General features: G+C 39.1%; 1 protein-coding gene across 2 annotated transcripts in view; it reads left to right on the forward strand.

Annotated features, from left to right (window-relative positions):
* Window positions 1–25652, forward strand: part of TGFBR3 (transforming growth factor beta receptor 3) — a 115978-nt gene that overhangs the window by 65680 nt on the left and 24646 nt on the right. For both annotated transcript variants that reach the window (XM_051625324.1, XM_051625325.1), the window contains exons 4-8: window positions 398–535; window positions 13445–13628; window positions 19380–19548; window positions 20632–20779; window positions 25399–25588. In XM_051625324.1, the coding sequence (XP_051481284.1) occupies window positions 398–535; window positions 13445–13628; window positions 19380–19548; window positions 20632–20779; window positions 25399–25588 (829 nt within the window). The remainder of the gene's footprint in view (window positions 1–397; window positions 536–13444; window positions 13629–19379; window positions 19549–20631; window positions 20780–25398; window positions 25589–25652) is intronic.

Here is a 25652-nt window from a genome sequence, read left to right on the forward strand (position 1 = left end):
CAGCTTTGTAGGCTACCATCTAGAAACCAGAAATTGGAGTTTGCTTTGCAGTTCTTTTTATCTTCTTGTTCTCCAGCTCTCAGCTTAGTGGTTTGACCTTTTGTGTAAGCTATTTTTCATCAGTGCTTGCCAAGGTTTTCTTAAACACTTTAGCAGTGCTTTGCAAGCATAGAGCACAAATGTTAACTGTTTCATTCTTTGTTATCTGTGCTCTGTTGACTGTTTTTTTTATTTATTTTTTTTTAGGAGGTAGATTATTCTGTAATCTTGGGTCAAGAGGTCTGAATGCTAGAAGCCACAACCTGTCTACAAATTACCTTTGATTCATTATTTCAAATTCCACTTTGGTTTTGAAACTTATAAGGAAGTATTAATGTATTTCTTTGTTTCTGTGTAGGTCACGTTACATTTGAATCCAATTTCATCAGTGCATATTCACCAGAAGCCTCTGGTGTTTCTTCTCAACTCTCCTTTGCCTCTGGTGTGGAAGCTGAAAACAGAAAGACTGGCACCTGGAATTCGAAGAGTTTTCTTTGTAAGTATACACAGGCCTCTGGCCTGCTCTGTATCGTAGCTACTTTGCAAGACTTAGAGTTAATGGCATTCATTTGGAAAGTTTTTAAACATACATTAAAAAAAAATCAAGTTAACAAGAGGTCAAGTTGCAGTGTAGGGCTCTGGGGAACAGTTAGATGGCAGAGCAAAGCAGTTTGGAAAAAGTACCCAATTACTTGTTATGTGAGTTCAAGGAAAAAAACCCAACACTGCTTTTTCAGAATCTGTGTATCATGTGTTTATTAACACCAGCAGCCATTCCAGAGCAGAAAGCTGTGAGGTTATAGCAGATTGCCAGTCCTGATTAGAAGTTTAATAGTACCGCAGTGAAAGAACCTTAAAATAATGAGAAAATACTAAGGGTGAATGCTAGTTGTGTGGTCCCTGACCAAAACAAAAGTCTGTATGCATTGAGCTCAGTATGTACATTTAGGGTTGTTGTCTCTAATGAAGCTTGGTCTATTGAAATGACCGAGCTAAGTGCAGAATGAAGTCATTTTTGTTTCTCAGAAATACTGGAGCACTGCTTATAATGTTGGATCCAAACATTACCTAGTATTTGTAAATCATGTCCTTACAGTTTGCCAGGACGTTCAAGTTTGCTATTTGTAGTGAAACAGACAAATTGTTTGGATTAAATTTTTAATGTGTGACATCATGTCTAATCATGAGTCTTCTTTATTAAAGTTGCAGCTTTTACTATATTCAACTCTAATTGCAGAACTGAATTTGATGATTTTTAGCTGTATCCTTACAGGGTTTAATTTTGCTCCTGCAAATCAGTAGAAAGTGGTAGGCAAGATTGCTTCTGCAGTTCCAGATGGGAACTTACCAGCGTCACTGTGCATAAGGAGAAGAAGATGGACAGTGCCGCAGCATTAGTACACTGGGAAAGAGACACTGCTCTCTCAGTTGACCTGTTGTGATGGTGACACCCCTGGGTGCACCAAGTCCTATCACTTGCTGGGCACCAAAAGTTTTCTAGGAAGGTTTTTCTTTTTCCCATCATCAGGGTACAAGAGTAGGAGTACCCTTGATGTTTTGGACTTAGAAGGATTCTGCCCTGTTTCCAGTGCAATGTATTACTGTCTGGTGCAAAGAACATGGACTTGTTTGTACTCTAAGGTGTTCAGAAACTCAGATTTTGTCATGGCTGTGTTTGACACATTTGACTGTTATTGTCTTGTTGACTGTTCCTGCTATATGTCCTTGCTGCAACCACTATAGTTCAGGTCTGCTCATAAAATGACTGAGAAACAAGGTGATGAACAGCTGTATGTTAAGAGTCTTCAGTCCTATCCTGGCCAAAATAAATGGCACCTTTCATGAGTTAATCAGGTCTTGGACTTTCAGTTTAGTAGGTTTTAGGGTTTGGTGGGGTTTGGTTTTTTTAGATTTTGTTTGTTTTTTAAACCTATAATTGCTACATCATCACTCCCATACCATATAATCTAGCTTGTGTTCAGCTATGTCTGCCCCTCTCCTCCCCTCTCCTCCTCCTCCAGGCTTTTCCATCTCCCCTCCCCTTGCCTGTGGAAGCCAAGAGGTGCTCTGCTGAGAGCCATCTATTTCCACTCAGCAGACTGTGCTGGTGTTCAGGCTGTGAGCATGCTGGGCTTGCTTCGTTTGGCTCAGCAGGCTGCATTAAGGCATATGAACAATAGGAATGTGCTTAAGGCCTCAGCTGCCAAAGCTACAATTAGCTAAGTGTTTGCTTCAGAAAACCGTTTTAAGCTCTCCTGGTTGCAAAGACAGGCTTGAAAATGTGAGCAGCAGCACTTGAGATTTGTGCCAAACAAGTTGTCTGACCTCGGGAAGTGTCACAGCAAACCTGGCTGCTGATGCGGCTGGAAGGGGTGAGCTGAGTCTTAGGAAGGGGAGGAGAACCTCGTAGATGCTACAGATTTCAGGTCTCTGTTGATGGCACTCAGAGGCCTCCTCTCAGCACTCCAGCCTCTCTTAGGCTCTGCTGGTCACAGTAAGAGCTGGAAGTTGTGGGGCCTCATGCCATTGTCCCAGCACGTGCCTGTGGCATTGGGATAACACTACTCCCCACAAGCTGTGCAATTACCAGAGCTTGCCTTTCCACTGCACAAGTGAACTGGCTTTCAGTGTTGACCCATCCCTAGTCATGTTTAAACATCTGAATAGCTCTCCTCAATGATCTTGAATCTTTTCAAGTGTCAGGTAATTTATGTATTCTTCCTTCCACTGTGTTAAGATTTCTATTTTTCTTATAAAGAGCTTGAAGAATGAGGTAGCAAAACAGAAAATACCATGGTACCTCTCCCAGTTTAGTCCCTGCAGTCCCTCACACTCCAGAGCATAGTTTTCTGTGTTCTCTCTATAAGGCAATATTTTTGCTGCAAATGTAAGCTAACTTCACTCTCCTGTCAGGGGCTCATCAGCCTCTCTACTTTTCATGTTCAAGTTTCTCAGTACCTAGTGTGACTTGGGATGATAAACCATGAGGTTACAGGCTGAACAACTTAAACTGTTGTGATCATCCATGGCTTTTCTGCAGTTTCGCTTTGCTTACAAGGACAAATTCATTGTTTTCCCAAAACCCTTCTGAAAAAAGATCACAGAATCATGCAGCACAGAAAACTTGGGAAATCCTGGATAAGTTATTGCAGCACCTGTGGGTGAGTGCAATGTGCTGAAAAGAAATTGAAGAGCTTTAGTTTTACAGCAAAACTGTTTGGCTGTGTTGAGCCATGCCAGGCTGCAATCCCTGGGACTGCCTCTAGCCTAGAGGAGCCTGTCCCGTTGCAGATTCAGGAGTTCTTGTTTCACATGAGTTGTAGGGCGGATGGATGTACAGCTTCTGCTTGAGTAGTGGAGAGGCTCCCTGCTTTCTTGCCAGATCCTTCAGTAAGTTCAGGAGAATTGAGCCTAGGAGTGTAAATCACAGCTCCAAGGGAGCTAAGTGCATAGCTTACTTCCTTGGCCATTTTTTGACAAGGGTGTACTTCTGCAGCTCTGTCATGTTCTTTCTCCTTAACTGTATAGCCAAGCCAGAAAACAGAGTATTTGAAGATTTCAATTTTTTTAAAAAAAGTTTGTCATGGCCATGAATTCTGTGCCCAAAAGAGAAATCTGTGTCACGCATACCATAGGAATGTGATAACTATTGTGTCTGTCTCTATGGAAGCCTCAGGCAGGATAGTCATTAACTTTCCAGCTTCTGCTTATAACTTTTCATACAATACATTCATTCACAATTTTATAAAAATACTGTATTTAACGTATAAATTGCACTGATTCATTGATTGATCCCTAGTTAGAAAGGTAAGTAGTACCAAAAAAAATTTAAATGGCAACTTCTGGGACTTAACTGCTGATAAAGACAGCACCCCTGGAGTCAGGTCAAAGTTTGTCATTAAAGGGTCATGTAACCATTAGTGCAGTCCTAGCTGTTTATTTCTTTTTCTTACTAGCTGCTGTTTTTCCCTGTAAAGCATCATAACAAAGTTCTTAAAATGTTACAGGGAGTGTGTTTGAATAAATAAATAAAATGTACAACTTAATTGTATTGGAAGATTCAAGGTTATTTCTAACAAAGAATAAAACGCCAGGATATGAGCAGGTCAGAGCATTCTGTAAAGTGCTGTTAGTACCATTGTTACAGGTGGAGAAATTAAGGCACACTGAACTTAAATGGTGTTTGTCTTGAAGCAGAGAGTAGGCTCAGGGCTGTGTGTTCTCAGTGTTCTCAGTTCTCATTAGGGAAATGGTCTGCTACCTTCGCTGTGTGAATTCATTGTTTGAGTTTCCACTGCAGCTGAGCTGCCCCAGATTGCTTTATTTAAATGAGAACATTAAAAGATTTAAAGCTTGTGTCAGCATATATCCAAAAGACCAGGAAAATACAGTAAAATGAGTTAGGCTGGAGTTTAAGTTCTTATCATACAGTTCAAGTTTCAGTTTTTTGTCTTAGGCCTGGTCTTTTATTAGGCAGAAGTTTAAAATGAATGGGGGGGGGGAAATATAATTTTGGGATGTACGGTTGAATTATGGAGGGACTCACAAAGTACCTTTTTGATAAAGATTTTTAAGTGTAAAAACATAAATTTGGTGTATACACATGGGTTTACACTTATTTTTGTCATGTGGTGCACAGCTTCACTCAGCACAGTGACAGGTCTCAGACTTTGTCTTCACGGAGGCAGCTCATAGTTTCACTTTCACAGCATGACTGCTGGTGGCTAAACCTCACAGTGGAATAATTTATCATTAAAATTAAACAACGTGCCCCAGCTAAACCAAAGGTTTTGTTCTGGGCCTTTTTTTTTTTTTAATGGCATGTTTTGAAGACACTTTTCCAATGCCATGGCAGTGAGTGGAAACATGGTGATACTTATGGAACGACTGTACTTTGGAGGAAGCCATCTGAGATAGGGCATGGGTGCTAAAGCAAGTTGTTCTTTACTCGTCTCTTGCCTTATTGTGTTGTCATTTTGCTGCTTAGACCATGTTTTCCCCTGTATATATCAGACAGAACACTAGTGAATAGTCTTTAAAAAACTTTGGCATGGTGAGCACACAGTGTGGTGTTAACAATACATTTGCCATAGACAGGGTTATTTTCAAAATAAACAAAAAGGATGCAGACAGATTGGAGCGGGTCCAGAGAAGGGCCACAAGGATGATCAGAAGACTGGAGGACCTGCCATATGAGGAGAGACTGATCAAACTGGGCTTGTTTAGCCTTGAGAAGAGAAGGCTTAGGGGAGACCTTATTACAATAAGGAAAAGACAAGTGGTAATGGGCACAAGTTGCTTCTGGGGAGATTCTGATTGGACACAAGACGTAAATTTTTCACCATGAGAACAGTCAAACATTGGAATAGTCTCCCAAGGGAAGTGGTAGAATCCCCCACATTGGACAGTTTGAAGTCTCAGCTTAACAGGGTACTGAGCCATCTCATGTAACTATAGTATTAACTAAAAAGGTTGAGGTCCTTTTCAACCTGGCATTCTATGATTCTATGAAATTGTATTTCAATTAAATAAATGAAAATCACCACTTTGATTACTGATGTATCTAGTCATATTCATCTGCTTGGATGTTTTTGCATGTTACAAAAATACAACAGGTTAGGAATGGGCATTTTCTTTTGAAGTGTTTATAGGCTGGACCATCAGCCCCCCTCATCACTCAGAAGCACAGTTCATGGGTGGGAAGGTCTGCTTAGTTCAGCAAGGGGGATACTTAGCATCTGTGCTAAGTGGCTTGGTTGTTGGTTTTTTTCCTCAGCAGGAAATAAATGCCAAAATTGTATCATAAATGGGTAGTGGGACAGGAAGTTGAAAAGCATCTTCACTGGTGATTAGGCTGGTTAGATTCTGACAGATTGTAATTATACATAAGATATACAATACCTGTAGAAAATTATTTTACCTCTCATCTTGTTACAGGTCGGTCTCGCAGAGAAACCTTGTCAGACCTCTTGCACCGTAACACATTTAAGTTTTCATATAACAACATAATTGCCTCCCTTTCCATCAACTTACTATTTCTCTCCTTCCCTAAAAGCAGTTTATTGCAAACATGTCTTGGCAGAGAACCAGAAGTTTTATGAAACTGCCCAGAAAGTGGGTTTTATAGGTGCTACTCAGCAAGTAGTAATTTTTTCCTTAGATTGGGTAGCTTTCTCAATTGCTTTTATAATGTAGGAATGTCTTCACTGGACAAGTGAAAGTAGTGAGAATTAGATCAAGAAAAGCAGGGTCCCAATCCTTTGTGATATATCCTGACAGAAATCACTGTTAGAATAGATTAAAAAAAAAAATCTCCTAAATATTTACAAATGTGATTTTATGTCATTTTATTTAAGATGTGATAATTCAGCTCTTTTTCTGAGTCAGTTATTCAGGCGATTGAATGAGTAAGAATTATGGATGAGAAAGCACTTACGCGAGCAAATAACCTTACTCACTAGAACCCTTTTAATAGGCCTGAATGTGTGTGTTAAGTTAGTAAAATGGAGGAAGCAACAGCAGTAATGATATACAAAACCAGATCACATGCTCTTGGCCTGAGATTTGAAAAGAAAAAATAAAAGCTTTAAAGAAAAATAAGTGATAGCTTGAAGAGTTTATTAATTTCTGTATTTCTAAAAAAGAAAAAAGCTGGGATCTTACTACTTCACCCAATAGCTGGTTTATTCCTTTCACTTTGTGAAAATATGGTTCACATATTTTGGGTCTCTGCCACCAAACCACAGGCTGTACTATGGTTTGCACTAGATTTTGGATGACTGACAAAGCTCACTGAAAAACAAGTGTTATTTGTTTTCCTGTGCCTAGTATTTAACGGGAAATCAGGAGGCTAAATTTCCAATCACTGGTTGAACAGCCCCAGATGTGAAAAGAGTACTCTGCTAGAAGAGTGAGAAAGGGTTGGAAATGCATGACTAGTGATAAATTTGGTATAAATAGTGACTTTTCACTATTCAAAATAAAAGCAGTAGATTTTCAGTGTTATGTAACAGTGTGAAGAGGAAGTTAAAAGGACATTTACATTTCTATAGAATCCTGAGTTTGTTTTTTTGTAAATCGTCATCATTCGTCTACTCAGGAGCTGGAAATAATCCTGTAGTTGCCCTTTTCCACTTGGCAGAATTCATATTCCCCTTTCCTCTCCCCACACCATTTCCTTGCCTTTTGAAAGAATGCGAAAATAACATTGTCTAATTAAAACAGTGTTTAGTAAATAGTAACTCTTTTTGTGCTTTTCACAATAGTAAACTTCCCTGGAGAGTTGTCTCTTGACCTGATTCAACTGCCTGCAAAATCCTGCTTTTCTAGTCTGTATAACTGGTTTACTTCCAGAAATACCAGGAGGACCTCAGGCTATGTATGGTGGTTGTTCATATGGTGGTAGTTCTTCCATTCTTGGCAATAACGTGGAAGGATTTTGTCACAAGTACAGCTGGCAGAAAATAACAGGGTGGTGAATACACATTTGGAAGTGATGCATTGTCCACATTGAGTTAAAGGAGTTTAAGTGTTACAATAGCCTTAGTAGGGCATCTTTAAATATCTAGGGTGGGTTTTTTTGTTCTGTTTCGGTTTTTTCTCCTTTTCTTTTTACGTTCAAAGCTAGCTTCATGAAGGCGTCACAGGAGAGAAGCTGTATTTTTGGCTTAGGAAGCAAGATATAGTACATGAAGCAAATATGCAGCATATAGTGAAATGTCTGTATGTAGCAGCATGATGTCTCAAAATAGGGCAATTTTATTATATTTAGGTGCCCTCTGCTTTTACTGTAAGCACTTTGGATTGGGCAGAAATATCTCAAAAATACCAACTTGCCAGTAAATTTCAGAGGAAGCAAGGTGGATCATTTTGCCTTAGTTTCTCCTTTGATAGGAGGTTCAAGTCCTGTGGTTTTTTTGGTTCACTAAGAGTATCACATATTTCATAGTAGATCTTTCCCTGTCCCAGGTGATTTAAGCCATCCTGCAAAACTCAGGCTTTATTGGTTGATGTTTCAGCTTCAAGAGTGGGCAGGAGGCTGAAGGGCCTAGAACAGGCAGCTGTGATGGTCTTTTCCTTTTTCTGTGGTCATGTTTCCTTCCCTTTGCTTGCTTCAGTTAGTGGGATTTACCTAGTGGAAATTTACAGAAGCAGGCAGCAGATTTTGGCAGAATATTGGTGTCAGTGACATAGAGATAATAAATCACAACAGGTTGCGAGTCATCAATTCCAGTGGAAACTATAGTTGCAGTTGCATAGATATGTAGATATGCTTTAATTCTCCCCTTTTCTTCCATTAACTTGAAACGGCATCCCTGGAAAAGCTTCTGCTGCCTTAGTTTGTTCTGATTAAACAAGTGTTACCTCGAGTCTATTAAGATGTTGTTAGATTAAAGAGAGGTGTGTGGAATTACATGGCTACAATTAAACTCCTCCTGAGCACTAAACTTTGGGAACAGATTTTCCTTTTACACTCGTTTTTGTCCTTCTAGTAACGGTTTCATGAGGGTTTTGAAAGTTGCACTTGTCTTGACACAGTTTCAGCTTTGGGAAACCCCAGGATCTTCTTTCTAGATACCTTAAGATGTGCAAGAATCTGATCCCACGAGGTTCTGCTTTCAGCCTGAGAAAATATTGAGCAGCTCTAAATCACACAGAATTGTCATGGTTGGAAATGACCACTAAGATCATCAAGTCTAGCTGTCTACCCAGGAGGAAAAAAAAAAAATCCAAAACAAAACCCCAAACCAAACATTAACAAAGCCAGTTGGTGAACTGAGCATCTCCTAGGAAGCAGAATTAAAATCTACAATGTAAATAGAAGAATGCTGCTTGTACATGTTTGTTTTAAAAAAATGTGAAAACTGGAAGTAGAATTTTGTGATGACTGTGAGTGGTCTTGAGAACACTAAATGAATGTTTCTCAAGAAACCGAAAATGAAAAAATTTATGACTGCCTGAAAGCATTGCACCTCTGTGGCTGGTAAGGGCTGTACAAAGCTGAGAGTTGCAACAAATGTTGCAGTTCATTTCAAAAGCAGCATGTTTCTTAGTGACTTACCAAAGAGAATCATTGCCCTGGTGATTACTCTATGGTGTATGTGGTTTTATGAACAACAAAGGATAATTTTTTGCATCTCCAAATGCTTGGTATTGCTCCATGGCTTTACTTTTCCTCTGTAAGGAGAGCAAAGCACATTGAAGAACATCATAAAAAAACCACCAGCTGAGTTGGAACCCCATATGGGCTGCTCTGAAAGTCAGTTTAAGTTTTTTAAATTTTGTTCTGTGCAGATTTACTCTTTTCCTACATGTTCTGCCACAGGTCTAATAATGCATAATGCATATGGCTTATATAAAAATATGAAGGATGCTGTTTTTATCCTGCTAATATATTTGCCTCAGCCTTGGCGTTATAAATGGCTTTGTTGGTCACTTGTGCTGGAAGGGCCTTGGTGGATAGTGGAGTAGCTGTGCTGTGAGGGTAGGGATTAGTTCACACTGTGTAGCTCTGGACGCTTAACTTTGCATTTTGAGTAATCTCCCAAAGGTGCCTGCCTCTCTCTTAAGGCTAAATTATGAGCTTGCTTCCTGCTTGGGAGTTCTAAATTATAACTACATTAAATACTTAAAATGTCATAAAGCAAACAAAGTAAATATCCCCCCTGGATCAGGTTCAAAGTTTATTAAAAAAAAAAGATAATAAACATTTAAAAGGAGAGAAGGAAATAAGTAAAATAAGAAACAGAAGACACTCTTTTGTGTGTGTACAGTGTTCACACTCACCAGGTGCATGTATTTGAGATGCCTCGGGTTTGGTTCTGAGAGTTGTTCCTTCTGGGGTATAGTAATTTATGCCATTTGACACTTCTGCCAGGTTGCTGATTTTCTGAACTACCGTGGCAGCCTTGCAAGGGCAGTTTTGTAGGACTGGAAAGTTTTCTTAAGGGACATATAAAGGTGTTTGTTTGTTTGTTTTGGTTTTTTTCCCCAGCATGAAGGGTACATGCTTCCTTGCTTCTGTACAGGGCAAAGGAATAACAATCCCTGTTTCCCCCAATGGTCAGCAGGGTAGTAGTGTGTGTAATTGAGATATATACCTAAACATGTTTTTTTCTTCAATAGAATACTTATGTTTAGGTAGCAAATTTTCAAAATACTGTACTTGATCCTCGTTTCCTCTTACTGCAGAAGAGCCCTTTGCACTGTAGGCCTTGCTGTGGTTAGTGGCTGTGGCCAGTATCTTGCAAACTGATTTTCCATGTCAAGCTTGGAAGTTTCCTACTTTAGCCTCAGAAATATGACAGGACATGTAGGTGAACTCAGCAACAGAAGATGTTTCTGGTACAGTCACTTCTAATGTCCTCACAACAACAGGAAGAAATAGAGCTGGGGCATGTTTTCCATTCTGCACCCTCTGAAAGTAACCACTGAAGAAGATGAAGTGAGGAGATAAAAGGTTATGTGGCAGCAGTTTCTTAATCACTCTGTGTAATGAGTGTACAGATAAAAATTGTTGATACATTCCCAAATATTTTAAAAAATTATATGGTTTTAATGCTCTGACTTATCCTAAGTACATTAGAGAGCTGCTTTTGGTTTGTTCTGAAGAGTAAGTAGTTAATGTTCAAGGCAGGTGTTGAAACAGTGATGGTTGCCTTTTTTGGAAGAGTCTCTTGAATTCTTTCCAGAAAAAATAACGTGCTTGGCTCACTTAACTTTGCCTTAGGTCCGTGTAGTAAAAATCTCAACATTGGCAGGCACAGCGGAACTCTACACTCCTTTCTAAAACCTGATAGTGGAACCAGCATTTCAAATAGACTTCAGTATGTGATGAAAAAAATAAATTATTATAAGCTTCTTGTTTATTTAAAGATGTTTACTGTGTCATAATTTAGTGAGGATGTTTGTTCCATACTTCTGAGTTGCTCTGCACTCTGTCTGCAAGTTCCTCTATAGTAGAACTCAGTAACTTTGGGGTTCATTGATAGCATCTGTCTTGAAGGAAGACATTTGTCATGCCACAGAGTGCTGCAGAAGGTTTTCAAGTTTTCCTTGGTAATAAATGGAAAATGAAATGCATCCTGAGGAAGAAAGCTGTCGTGTTAGCAGAAATTTTAGTATCTCAAATATCGAATTAAAAACAGTGAAAATGCATTGTTGCAAGCTGATGCATTTCTTTAGTCAGTACTTAGAAGGAATAATATTTTATCTCATACTTTACTCAAGTATCTTAAAAGAAGTATCAGTGTAACCTGTTCTCTGATAATGACAAAAAAACCCAAACAGACATATTGTGAAGCAGTGTAAATGAAAAGCAATTACTGTACTTAGTGGATAAACTGTAACATTTTTGAGGTAGTTATGGAGTTTTGTTCCTGAGAGTGGAATGCCAGCATCTATTCAATATCCCTGCAAATTAATAATGGCTTAAGTCCTTAAATCCTGAAGTTTTTATGCATGTGAGATTTTTTAGTTAGGCCAGAGCTCTATGAAGATGCCTCACGTCTCAGATACAAAAGACAACGTTTCTCAGATACAAAAGACAACGTTGCTCAGAGGTCTCTGCATGACCTGTCTGGTCCTGTGTCAGTGTGCTCTTCATCCCACAAGACTGTGCACACTGTAAAATTTAATGTGTTATGAGCATTGCAGAGATGCCCCTTAAAATCAATCCATGGCTTTTTCAAGATAAATTGTTGCTGTCTTTTCCTGGTATTGTAGATGTGGGGTGGTGAATTTTTTTTAATGTCAGTTTGCTCTCTTATCTGAGAAGTGTACTAATCTGGTGTGTTCCATGTTACACTAAATAAAGACTTTTTTCATTTAAAATAAATGTTTTGTGGTAGTAATGAAAAACAAATAAGATCATTTAGAATTGAAACAGATGTTAGTTTAAACTTTGAAAACTATTCTGGCAAAAGGATTTCTAAGCTGGTTTTTGGTGACAGACCTGAATGAACTCTGAATTACATGGGCCCTTTCTTAAGAGTATGTGATGTATGTATAATAAATACTAATATAATAGCTGGAGGCACAGAGAAGAACTTTGAAATTTTTTCCATGTGCCAAAGGGTATAATTTGTCTATTTTGACAAACATTTGTTGGTGCTAAACAAACTAATATATAACATCCTGAAATAGTGCAGTGAACAATAGCTCCAGGGAAGGTAATAGCTGGTTGCAGTTAGGTAATTTCTGTAATTGGAACCTGACTTCACATAATCTCTTCTAAATACTTGCTATTGTTGTATTTTGTCATTTAAAAGATCAGAGGGATCCTTATGACCATTATCGTGCTGTAACATGTAAATAGCAGGACAGGTTAGAAATAGTTACAATGTAGTTTTCACTCTTCAGATCATCATCACTAGTTTTGGATTTTCAGCTGCAAAAAAAAAACCAAACAACATACTTTGGTTCCACCCAAGAAATCTGGGTTAGTAGAAAGACGAGGAGGGGAGCAGCAGAGTGACTCAGACTTCTTCCCTAGATGCTCTGGGGACAAGAAAATGGTGGTACTTTCCTGCAGCCTTGTCTCCTGCAGCAGTCTGGAAGTATGGGCTAAGTGTGATACCTGGGTAAGCACTGCGTACACACTACTGCAGGGAATATTGTCCAAAGGAAATCTTCACTGATGTGTTCAAACCTGAAAGCTTGTTCAACTTGTTGTGCTTTCTCACTCAAGCACAAGTTGTTCTTGACTTGATATTTTAGATCTTAGTGACATGAATGGAAGGGCCAGCCTGGGTAGGGCATGCAGGCCCCAATCCCCAAGCACCTTGTAGGAAGAGACAGTGAAGTGTACAGGGTGGGTGATGGCTCCTTGAGGTTGTGTAGATGGGGACATGATTTCACCACTTGCTATACAGACCTCCTGAGAGCTGCCAAATGTTCTGGAGGTGTTGGCCCCATCCCTGCGCAGGGACAGTGTTATCAAAAGGTTGCTGTTGGGATGATCTTGCATTGCAGTACATCTGGAATGACTTGTTTATCTTTCAAGACCATTGCAGTCTTGAAGTTCCCAGTCTTTGCACCCTCTTCTTTTCTTGGATGATGCTATTGCCACTCCAGTGAAGCTGGATTTCAAAATCTTAGGCTTTCCCACAGAACCCATTACACTTCTACTTAATGTTTTTTCATTTTGACTGTTTTAAACAACATTTTCATTTTTCCAGTCAAGTTAATGCAACGTATTTTCTAAGGGTGATGCATGCATCATTTTTTAAAAACATCTCTGAAGAAGGAATCATTACGCAGATGTTAAAGCATGTGCAGTTCGGGTTTTTTTTGAAGTAAACCATAATCACTTTTATTGAATGCTTTTGGATGTGACAGATCACATTGCTTAGACATGCTACCTGTGCAGATAACCACATTAAAAAGATGATTTTATTCCCATCAGGTGTCTTTAGGTTCCGTTGTTCAGTTTGAGAAGGGAAATTTCTCCTTGTCAGCAGAAACGGAAGAAAAGCTTTTTCCTGAGAAAAATGAACATCTGCTACAGTGGGCCCAGAAGGAATATGGTGCAGTAACGTCTTTCACTGAACTCAAAATATCAAGAAACATCTACATTAAAGTCGGAGAAGGTAAAACAAAACCAGCAGAATTGATAGTCACTTCCAGGTGTTGAGAATAAGTCTTGCTGTAGTGTTACTTCACATTTAATTTTTAAACATAGCTCTCATTTTCCAAGAGATGTGATGTATGAAAGGGGAAGGCAGAGAAATAATGTCTAAAGACCAGACCTTGGATTTTAGGCAACCTTTAATAGATTCTAGTGCCATAATTTTATGCTCATAAATGTGGATGTAATTGGCCAGAATATTAGAGTTGTCAAAGCTTCACATTTTAAAAGGAATAAGCTACTCATGGTGGTTGAATGTCTTCATCTAAAGGACTGAAGGGGAGGGTAATTTATAGAAAGACCCAAGTTTGTGGAGTTTTTTTCAGTAGTTGCTTTTATACGGATCCTGACTACTTTAGGCAAAAAATTACTGCTTTTCTGACCAAAGTAAATTCTCCTTGTTTATTTTCATCCCAAAGAGAGATATTTCCTGTCCCTGTAAGCTACATGCCAAATTCATCAGGTGGCCTAGAGCAGGTGGGAGAGGACTTCAACTCCTCAGGGGTTTCACAGGCCCACACTAGGGTGTTTGGGCTTTAGCTGAGCACTGTTGGAACAACTGAACTATATGAGCCTCTGCAGCACCTTCTGGCTTTCCCTCAGCTGGCTCCCAGTCACACAGCCTGTCATTTGAGGGACAGTCCCACCTGAGCTGGTCATAAACCATGGATAACACAAGAGAAACAGCTCTTCTCTTAACTGCATTCATGGAGTAAGGCAGTTGGTTTAGGAGGGTTTATTCCCTGCTTATCTCTATTCAGGTTTGTTACCTAGTTAGTAAAATGAACTTTGCAGGGAGAGCAGACTTCCTGCTATTAGGCAGGGTAATTTGGGGGTGAAACTCTCTTTTTCACTGGTATGGGATGTTTTAAGCTGTCAGAGTTTTTTCCCTAAGGGACTGCAATTCACTTTTTTTTTTTTCCCATTTGCTGAAGATGTCATCCAAGTTCAGGCTAAAGCAAACATCTAGATTTAGGCTAAACCAGAAGCAGCAAGAATAAAGGCTGGTAAAAGTGAACTGGAACTGATTTGCATTGCAGCTAGTGGTCCAGATATTTTGAAACTAATTGTTGTCTTTCAGGAAGCTGAGTGATGGGAAAAGTAGAAACCAATAAAATATTTTACCAAAATACAATGATTACTGGTGGGCTCAGAATTTACTAGCACCAGCAGCCTCATTTAGTAGTACTTCAGCAATAGTTCTAGAGAAACTCCTATATAGCTGAACTAGTTGGCTACAAAAACAAAACAGAACAAGCCCAAAAACCTTCTGTGGAAGACCACCTGTATCTGATCATTTGATTTCCTGAAGCATGAGGCTTGCCCCCCGAAATCAGAGCATGCCTGTGTTGGTTTTATCCAAATCCTGCCAAATTTGTACAGGATTCCCCTGGGTGATTTTTGTTCTACTTGGCAGCAGTCTTGGATCTTAATGCCAGAAAATTATTCAGAAATATATTTATTAGCTTATTAAAGTGCTCTTGGAACCTATACGTGGGAGTAGTGGTCTCTGCGTTGCAGAGATGAGCATTTAATTAGATGTCAGAGAACAGATAAAAATTTGTTTGTTTGATTTGCACATCTCCAGTAAAATTAGCCAGTTAAATAGGAGAGCTTTTGCAGCATCTTTAGAATGTGTTAAAATACAATTTAATTAAGAGTAAGTACACAAAATGGAACTTGGCAGGCAACCAAAGTAGACTGTTTCTGAGAAGGCTCCTACAAACTAGCTCAGCTGTAACCATATTTGATTTTGATTTAAATTCTTGGCAGAGGGATGAATGTGTGTGTATGTGTGGGGGTTATGTGTGTGTTCAGGGGTGGAGAGAGGGTCAGTTCTTGAACTGCAGCAGTCGTGTGAGGAGTTCTATGGAAACCACATGGGCTGTGGACCTGGTCTGCTTCTCTGCAGAGTGAATGATGGAATCACTGGATTCCACAAACCACAGCATATGCTAATGGGCGTTTCAGGCTTTTCATACAAAACTCACACCCCTCAAGTGCTTTAGTCAGTTACTCTCAGCTGCCAGTCTATGAATCACAGCGAGTATTACTCATAATCTATCACTGGTCATATGAAGTAGTTCCTTGCCATGTGACCGATACAGAATTTAATGGCAGTATTAATGTAATTGTCTACATTCCAGCTTCACTCAAGTTAGAAAAATCTTAAACCGGGAGACATAATATTTTTGAAGTGGAGCCTGTAGTTGAATGCAGCAAACAGAAAGTGCAAGCAAGAGGACAGAAAGGTCTGAAGAAGGGGGATCTTTCACAGAATAAAACTGCTTCTGAAGCCATGGTCTCTGAAGTCACTTTTGAAGCTGCAAATGGAAGGCAGCTGAGTGAGCTAGCAAACTGGATCAGGGCCAAGTGCATCTGAATCCTGTTGATTCCTTAGAGTGGCTGATCAAATATGGCAGGAATGGTGAGCACAGCGAGAACTTAAAGAGGCCAGAATGAGGGTTTGGAACAAGGAGGCACAAGAAGTGAGGTTCTTGTTCTTGCTTTGAGTAGTGAAGGAGATGACAAAGTGATTGCTGTGACAATAACTGTTAGGTTCTAGAAAACAAGACTGCTCATGGTGAAAGTGATCTTAGAACACTTTGTTAAACAGAAGTCAGTTTAATTCCTTATGCCTCAATAAGATAGAATTGCACAAGTCAGGAATACTTATCAGTTAGTGAAATGTTACCTAATGCATCCAGTACCACCAGTATAAATCTAGGGCAGATGTGCTAGCCTGAAGGGAGCCTAATTCCAACACATTTCTTAGCTAAATAAGAAAAAAAATAGCCATAACTAGACTGGAAAATATCTAGTCTGTTTAGGCATGGTAGCACACTGCTCCTGTCCTTGAAGAAGCTGAAGCTTCAGTCCTGACTCCAAATCTGTACCCTGTGCACACTAGTACATGTATCCTGCACACCATGCTTGTTTGGTTCAATACTGGTGGTCGGTCATTGCATTGAGTCATATGATATCTATGTGTCCTGCTGGGGGTGAGTACTACCAAGAGCTCCCACCCTCCCTCCAGAGACCACTGCAGCCCCTTCCCTGCTCCATTAAATGTCAATCATGGGTCTGATCTCCATCTTGCTGGGGGCTAGTAAACTGCAAAATACACAGGAAGAAGCCCTGCCATCAGAGTGGCTGTGGAAAATCCCAAAAGCCTCATTTATCCCCAGCTCAGACTTGAAAAGGCAAGCTCTTCTTGGATGGGATTTTAATTGCTGAATCAAACTGGTCCTGCCCAGGGTGCCTCTCTTGGAGATTGACACCTGATTAATGGTGCTCATTTTCACAAAAACCTCATTGTCATTTTAAGCTGGAATACTTGGCTTTTATCCAGCATACCCAAGAACTTGCCAGTGATGCCTAAATTGTGAGAAATACAGCAGACAATGTCTGTCCCCACCTGCAAAATGGAGATGCTGCCCACAGAAGCTACAGATCCTTGTGTGCAATCCTCTGTCTTCATCCGAGCAGGCTGGCACAGAAGGAGGGAAATGTGGCTGCTGGCCACTGCCCAGAGCCCCACAGGTGCCTTCTGGCAAGCAGGGCCCCAAGGCACCTGGGCATGCTCGCCAGAGACCCTCCACTGAGGGCACTGCAGGCAAACCACTAATTTGATTCAGTACTGAGAGTCTGTGGAGATTAGTGAGGCACAGGGTCCATAAACTGCCTGCTTGCTGGCTGGTTTAGTAAGGTTTTTAATTGATTGCAGGCACCTGTAGTTCCTTTCCAAAGTAGACAGCCCTGAAACTAAGAAAGAAAAGTAGTGTAGTGAGCAAAGATCACATGGATCCCCTTTTCTGTTCCAGCCCAGACCTTGGTGACTGGCACAGATGAAAGTAAATATCTTTTGGTGAAGGGGAAAGTAAATGTGTATGCCAAGAAGTCAATGACAGAGTTAAAATCAGCTGCAAAGGAAAAGCGTGCTGTTAAGTGGAGGCCCAGGCTGGGGAGCCTCTGTGCTGGAGGTGGTAAGAGCAGCAGTTCTTGAGAGCTCCAGAGGCATTTAATGGAAGGTCCAGGCCCAGGAACCAAGTTCTTAGCAATGGCAAACAATAGGATGTGTGGTAATTGTCCACAAACTACTCTGAGGCTGTTATTCTATGGCTTGATTTGTGTTGTACAGCAGCTGAGGAGCAAACACCTAGTATCTCATCTCTGTTTCTGTGTGTATATATATATATTTTTTTATATATATATGTATCTAAAAATTAAATCTCAGTACAGACCATTTGGGATCATTTTCTGTTCTGTGCTGTTGTGGGAGGAGCTGGCAGAACTGCAGCTGCATTCAAGGCTAATCTGGCAGGGCACATACCAGATGTAAGAGGAGTGCTTTGCTTGGGCAGTATGAATAGTAACAGCCTCATAGCCTCATGCAGCTTTCATAGATTCTATAGGGAAGACAGCAAGGTTAATATTCAAAGACTACTTTGTGTAAGATCAGAAGAAACTCCCCTAATTGTTTCTGCAGTGGCCGGGGTCACAGGCGTCTCTGCTCTCCCTGGAAAGTTATGTACCACACAGAAATGTGCTTCAGGGGTGACATTTCAGCTGTCGTTTAGGGACCAAATGCTAACAGTGGTCTCAGCTCAGCTTTTAAGAGTTCATCTATAGCTTTGCACATATAATGCATTATATTTTTTTTTCCTATGTTGCTTCTATGCATAATAGGAAAGCCTTCTTTGTAAGGCAAAGGTCAAAGAGCCAGCCATTTGGAATTATACTCTTACAGGACTTTGTGTCTTTGAACACAATTCTTTGTCCTTCTGTGTCTTATGACAATTCATATGTAAAGGTATTTCAAATACAAAGTATTCCTGTTTTTCAGTGGAAATAATGCTCCATGTGGTTCAGCGATGTAGGCTGTGCATGAGGACTTCATACCAAGTGATTGGATTTTATTTTTTTGCATTGTACTCTAGTTGATATTCATGAAGCTATCATGAGATATAGGAGGTTAAAAACAAAAGACAGATTTAGTATCTACTCTAGAATGTCTTCATTTCAGTTATGGATATTATGATCAGACTTCCTTAATATCAACAACTGATTTAATCCTTTTCTTGCTATGTTCAATATTCCATGCACAAGAGAACTGCAGTATTTCTACAAAATACTCACTCAAACTACACAATACATAGGAAAACATATTGAGTAAGGAAATGGAAAATATTTTCTGCGATCTTTTAAATATGGTAAGCTTACAATCAAAAAAAATAATACATTTCCTAAAGGGAGAAGGAATTTTTCACAACAGTTTTCTATGAGTTAATTTCAAAAGAAATATGTTTTTTTAAAGGTACAAGGAACAAATTAAATGTATTTTATTCATTTTTTAAATGCTCATGTATTTTTGCTTCACTGTTGTTTTCTGATATCTCTTTGTAGTCATTTTCTTTCACTAAATATTTCAATCTGTAAATAGAAATTATTCAGTTTAGAAGTATGCATTTTACATCAGAGATGTGCTGTATTGTTGTAACAGTGATATATCTTTCAATATTATGTTGATTTGTAATAAGTGCATATGGTAGATAAGAGATACCTTTTAGCCTAAAGACATAAGGTCTTTGACCTTATGACCTGAAGGTCATGAAATCTAGTGCTGCATTGAATCAGAAGCAATACATACATGCATGTAAGCTGGCATCGATGTGTAAAGGTGCATACGCTTTCTTTTTTTTCCCACCTCCAGATCAAGTTTTTCCTCCTTCATGCAACATAGAAAAGAATTTTCTCTCCTTAAATTACCTCGCGGGATACCTACAACCAAAAACAGCAGAAGGGTGCCTTATCTCTCACTTAGCCCGAGAAAGAGAAGTTCATATCATTGAACTAATCACTCCAAATTCCAATCCAATCAGGTAAAGTATCATCTAAATACGCTAAATCTGTTTGAAAGGACAACTAAAGATTTAACCTATTTTTTGGAAATCAAGAGGGGTAGTTATCTCACTGCAAGATGGTCAACCCAGAGCCTGAGAATATTCTTGCCTAGCAACCGTGGGAGAGTGAGAATGTGCTGAGATACAGAGCTAGAGCTGCTCTCTAGCATCAGCATCATTCTAAGTCCCTCGCAGTGTTATGACAGCCCCATCTCCAGGAGGTGCAACAAAGGTCCCAAGATACACTGAGTCTCAGTGCAGAATATTAGTTGAAATGTGTTACTGGGGATGAGCACTTTCTTATGATATATGCCCCATAAGATGGTCTGGAAGTAAAGGTTTTTCTGTTGAATTAATATTTTGTGTGATGAGATGGCTGTAAACCCATTTGCTCTACTTATTTTACTGAGGTCTTGAAAATTTGGATACTGTTCATCTATTTTCCAGCAAGCAGTAGGCTGGACATCTGTTTTCTTTTCTTTCTTAAACTAAGTATATACCCAGAAATATTGGAAACTGGATACATGGCTTAATTCCTCAACACACGCAAGATCCTAGGCAAAGTAATTTGCACATTTTAACTGCCTAGGCAGAGGCACTCCCAAATATAGTATCTGTGCATTTTTTTTGTATTAACCTGCTTAATCTGTCCTTTTGCTTTTTTTAAGGTATTATTTTGAGCTTTAATACACTTATAGCCAGAGGAAACAAACAGCTATATTTAGGCACTGTCACAGTGAAAGAAGAAAACTATATTTACTTTCTAAAGCTAACTGCTAGTAATAGAACTAACCTGCTCTAAATAATAGCTGAAATGAGTAGCACACTTCTTGTAAACAGGAGACAAAAATATTATTAGTCTAAAAAGTTTTTCTTGTTGTGCAAAATCAGTTAAGCGTATGCGGAATAACAATCTGTTTTGCACATGTTGTGTTGCCCGGGATAATCTCCAGCATTTTAATCAGCTGGCCAGACAGTGGAAACTTGATGGATTGGAAGAAGGTTGATAGCTGAAAATTTCTGGCATTCTGGTTTAACTTTCTCTTTATTTTCCACATACAGTACTTTCCAGGTGGATATAATTGTTGACATTAAACCATCTCAACTAGGCGCCAAACTCGTCAGAGACGTCGTACTTATCCTCAAGTGTAAAAAGTCTGTCAACTGGGTTATCAAGTCGCATGATGTCCAGGGAAAGCTGGAAGTAATTGTAAGTTAAGACACCTTTGTTTTTTGAGAGATACCATACTGCAACAGTATAGAATCCATGTAAATGTGATATAGTGCTAGATCATATTGATTTCTGAATGTTTTCTCTCTTAGCTCTTTCTCAGATTATCAGTGCATTTCAAGAAGTAAATACATCAACTATGTATTTTTTTCTCCTTAAACTTTTAATATGGGCTATTAAACTGAGCAGTGCATCACAGAAGCCAGCTGATTAGTGCAAGGATTTAGGGTCTATGTCTTTCAACTTCTGTTGAAGTACCTAAACACAGAGTTAAATGTCCATCTCCCTTTTTATGTTACTTTGAGTGGATCTACAGGTTCATCTCAGAATCTGGAGAGATGCCTGTGAGTGCAGAATGGATAGTCCTAGATACGTGGCACACGCCCATGTCCCTTCAGAAGTGGAAACTTTTTGCTTCTTGTGGTTGTAGTAGTCTCTAGCCCTCTTCCCTTCCAGTGTGTTGTCCCCAGGAAGTGTTTGGTCAAATTGACCTCATCTCTCTTCAGACCGCAAATAGTAAGTTTTTAAAAGTTAAACCCAGGGTCTCTAAAGCTAAACTTCTGAAGCTGTACTTAAGCATAATTGGAGGTTCTGATTCAGAATGATTTTTGCTATGGGCTTTGTGGCTTAACACCATTTCTACTACGAAAGCATGTTTTTTCTTATTCTGAAATAAATAAAGAGAGACTGATCTTACAGCCTGTAAATGTGTGGCCTATTTCTGTCTTAAGTGATCAGTTAGGAGTACATAGTACAGTTGAGCTGAATGTTTTTTCAGGACCACCTAGTGGCTTCCTGATTAACAGTTTTGCAGTAACTCAGATGCATTTTCAAACTCCAACTATGTGTATTTCTAAGAATTTTACCTTGGTTAGTAACTGTCTCCTTTTAATGTGTGCAAGGGCAATTCTGACAGGATCCAAAGGCTGCTTGATCTGTATCTCCTCAGAGGACAGATTGGTATGCAGAATTTCATGCTTGAGTTTGTGAGAGAGATAAAAGGAAAGGAAATAAATTATGGTGTTGCTCAGAAAATGGAGTGGAGAAATTGTCAAGGGTGGATGATCAAATTCCCTTTTGATCCCTGACATATCTTTATCTTATGGAGAGGAGAAGATGTTCTGGTCATTCTGTAGGTCCTAAATAATCAGCCCTTAGAGAGGTCAAGATTAGTTGCCCAGGATTACCACACTTGTAAACCGAAGGGCAAAAAACAATGCTTATCTTGAAAGTTTCACTCTGGGTTATTACATAAAATTCACCACTTTATATTTAGTCCTATATGGGTCTACTTTCACAGGGTAGAGAATTGTGTCTCAGTTCACTTTGTGCTTGGAGATAGCCAAAGTACCATCTTTTATATACGTGATGGGTATCTTTATGGATGATTAATTTTCAGAAAGAGGAATTCTAGAGGATTTTAAAATGTCTCCAGTGCTTCACTTAAGTATACAAAAGCAATGCCACTATTCCTTTCAAAGTTCTTTATTATCGAAAGTATAAGTAAAAAGTGTAAGGGAAAATTGTTTCTGTAATGAGTGGTAGAAGGTAACATTTTATTTAGATTAAGAAAAAGAGAAAGTAATAATATGTATGTAAATGGCAGTATATAAAAGAATTTGTATATTCATATTAGGATTTGAGAGTAACTGCTATACTGCTTCATTTATATAGATGCTTCATTTTCTGAATGTATGAGTGTTCTCTGTTCTTTAGAAGTGGATGTGGGATGAAACTAAATGACACCCCCATGTCATTAAAAAACCTGTACATCCAGCATTTAGAATCTGTTTGTATCTCTATTAAGCTGAAGGCCTTTCCAAGCCCAAATTTAGACAATGCATAAAAACATTACTAAACAATTAGGTAATGTTTCACAATGTTCTTTTTATTAGTTGAATCAGTTCCATGCACTTCAATTTTCCTAAATTCTTGCCCTTAGTACAAATCAGAATTGTCTTGAGGGGATTGGCAAACTGAGAGGGAAAGGTTAGTGCTAAGCTGCCTCAAACCCAGGACTGTGAATTATTAGGGTCTAAGTTCATAGACAAAAAATGAAAAAGACTTTCTAGGTCATCTAGCTCATCTCCCAGCTTGCTGTGTTTCTTGAAACACTGAAAGTGGATGGACACAAAACCAAGTGGGAACAGCTGAGGTAAAGTAATTGCACAAAATGTAAGTGCAATGCTTTCCTGCCAGGCTGTGTTTAGCTCCTGTTTGCAGTCTGTCCTTACGTCAGCCCTCGTGCAGTGCTTGTGTGTTTCTGTGGTGGAGGACTCTGCTGTTCGTCGTGCTTCCTTCGGTATCAGTGTCCTTCTACAAATCTGTAGGTTGCACAGTGGACAAAGAAGTGAAATTACAGACAGAAAAGTGTGTTGGTGGGCGAAGAGTGAGAGAGGTAACTTGCACAAAGCAAACCTTTAAGGGTTTCAGAAGCTTGGAGGAACTGTTCTTTACATGAGAACAACTGCCCACTAGTTTCTGAAATGGTCTCTCTGTTCTGAGTCATTTAGTAAGTGGCTCTGATCGCCTGGTTTCATACATCACATGTGAAGGTGTTGGCAGGACAGGCAAGTGAAGGATGTCTATTTCTGCAAGCCATTTGCTTGGATTTGTTTCACTGTGGTGGTGCAGGACTGAACATTTACAGGCTCAGCATGGAGTGGAGAGGTATAAACAAGTCCTGAAAATGGTCAGGTGCCAGCTAGGACAGTAAAATTCTGAGATATTTGTTCAGCTGTCTCCTCATGACAAAAATAAAGAGAAGCAGAGAGGGAGATCCAGCAATGTTGGGGTAGCATAATAATTCCAACCAGTCAAAGCTGTGTGGTAATACAAAAATGAGATAGATCATGTCCAGTTTTATGTCTGTTGAAAAATAAAATATTATTTTATCAAAATGAGTAGTAACACACTAAAATTAGAAACTGATGCTGCTTTTTTGTTCTTCAGTGGCCTTTGCTGGTCATTGATAACTGTGCTGGTAATGGTATCCTCAAACCAGATACTTTGCACCTAAAATTCCCTTTACCTTCAGTTGGGAAGCTGTGAGTGTTTAAAGGATGCAGAACTGGATCATTAGAAGAAATGAGGGAGGGAGCTGGAGGTAAACTATGCCATTCCATCAGGGCTCTACTATGACCTTTATTCATGTCTTTGTTCAGAAGCTCCATTTCTGAGGTCAGATAGAGAGCTCTGAGCTCTGTGACACTGGGAAGCAGGTCCATAGGCCCACTGTCTGAAAGTGATCTGGGCAAAAGAGATCAGTGCAGTCAATCTTTTTACATTCTAGCATGGAAGAGAATTAAGATTTGTTCACAAGGAGCAAAAACAATCGGGATTTAAAAAAAAAAAAAGCCACCTATACGATGGAGAAGGTAATCAGGCATGGAAGTGTTTGTTGTAGAGCATTCAATGATGCTGTCTCCATATAGAGAAGGCAATTCATTCCCCTTGCAGAAATCATTAAAAATTGGGTTGCTTTGCCTTTTCTGGTGTCTATTGTTCTGTAGTTTTTGATATGATTGTTACAGTGATATAGTGAAGTTATGAATGTAAAAGTAAATACATGTGTTTAGCATTGTATGAATACATGTTTAAGATGCCAAGCACTTAAAAACAAAAGTGTACTACCAGGGAATGTTTTCTAACTGCACCACTTCTAACAGCTAGAGATGCTTGTTATATTCCTTTTACTTCCCTGTTTTGACAAGAAAATTTGGAGGTTTGCAAAACATTTACTGAAAATCAAAAGCTAACTGACTTTTTGACCCATCTGTATTCTATGGCCAACTCTGATCAGTTGTTACCTCTAATTATTTAATAATAAAACTAAGAGGTCAGCAAGTGTATTTATGAGTATGCTGTATTCATGTATATATGTAAAGCTTATATTGTTAGGTGTCATTATAGTGTTAATTTTTAAATTTTATTTATGTGCGGAAAATGTATGTTGTCTTTTGAGTAGTTTGGCCTTGCATAAATGTGCGTGCTCTCACTTACTGCTCTGTTAAGCATTTAAGTCAGTCCTGTTTAACATACACAACATTTTGCAGGAGGCACACAACATTTCTAGTATGAAGCTTAATCAGAGAGGCCCAGACTGTCCTTAGTGCCAGCTGACTTTAGAGCATTAGCTGATATCAGCTCTGTTTCATAAGCATGTTACATCTTGCCATTTTCAGTAATGCTCATTTGAATAAAGGTTAAATAATGCTCTAACCAAAGAAATGAAGGGGACATTTGAAAAATTAGTTGTCGTCTTCAGTTCACCTCTCCTCTGAAGTAATTCAACTCAGTTTTGAATATGGCATTACACAAATGGCTGTAAATGTCTTTGTCTAGTTTAGGGATTAAGAGTTTCTGGCTACCTTGCTTTATTGTACTCCAGGCAGAGGCTGGGAGGAAGGGGGGCTTTTCTCCATGTAAGCAGCAGTTTTGTGCCTAAGGTAGCAGAATTTGCTTTATTTCCCAGGTGTCCTCAGTTTGCTGTTATTTAATAGAGTAAAATAGAGTAAAAAACATTCAATCAGTGTCACTATTCCATTTTAAGTATCCTTCAATGGCAAATAATGAACCAAGCTTTTCTTTGCTTGCAGACATCAAATAGTATTGGTTTTGGAAAGGAAACAGAACGATCCATGACTATGAGTAAATCAATAATACCTGATATTCCCTCATCACATGAGAGTCTGATCAAGTGGGCTTATGAGCATAACTATAGTCCAGTTACTTCCTACACAAAAGCCCCTGTTGCTAACAGATTTCATCTGCAACTTGAAGATACAGGTAAGCTTGAAGATGGAGTTTTAGCGTATAGAAAAAACTTATTTTATATTTCCAGGAATATGAT

The sequence above is a fragment of the Apus apus genome, chromosome 7, assembly GCF_020740795.1.
Source record: "Apus apus isolate bApuApu2 chromosome 7, bApuApu2.pri.cur, whole genome shotgun sequence".
Lineage (NCBI taxonomy): Eukaryota > Metazoa > Chordata > Aves > Apodiformes > Apodidae > Apus > Apus apus.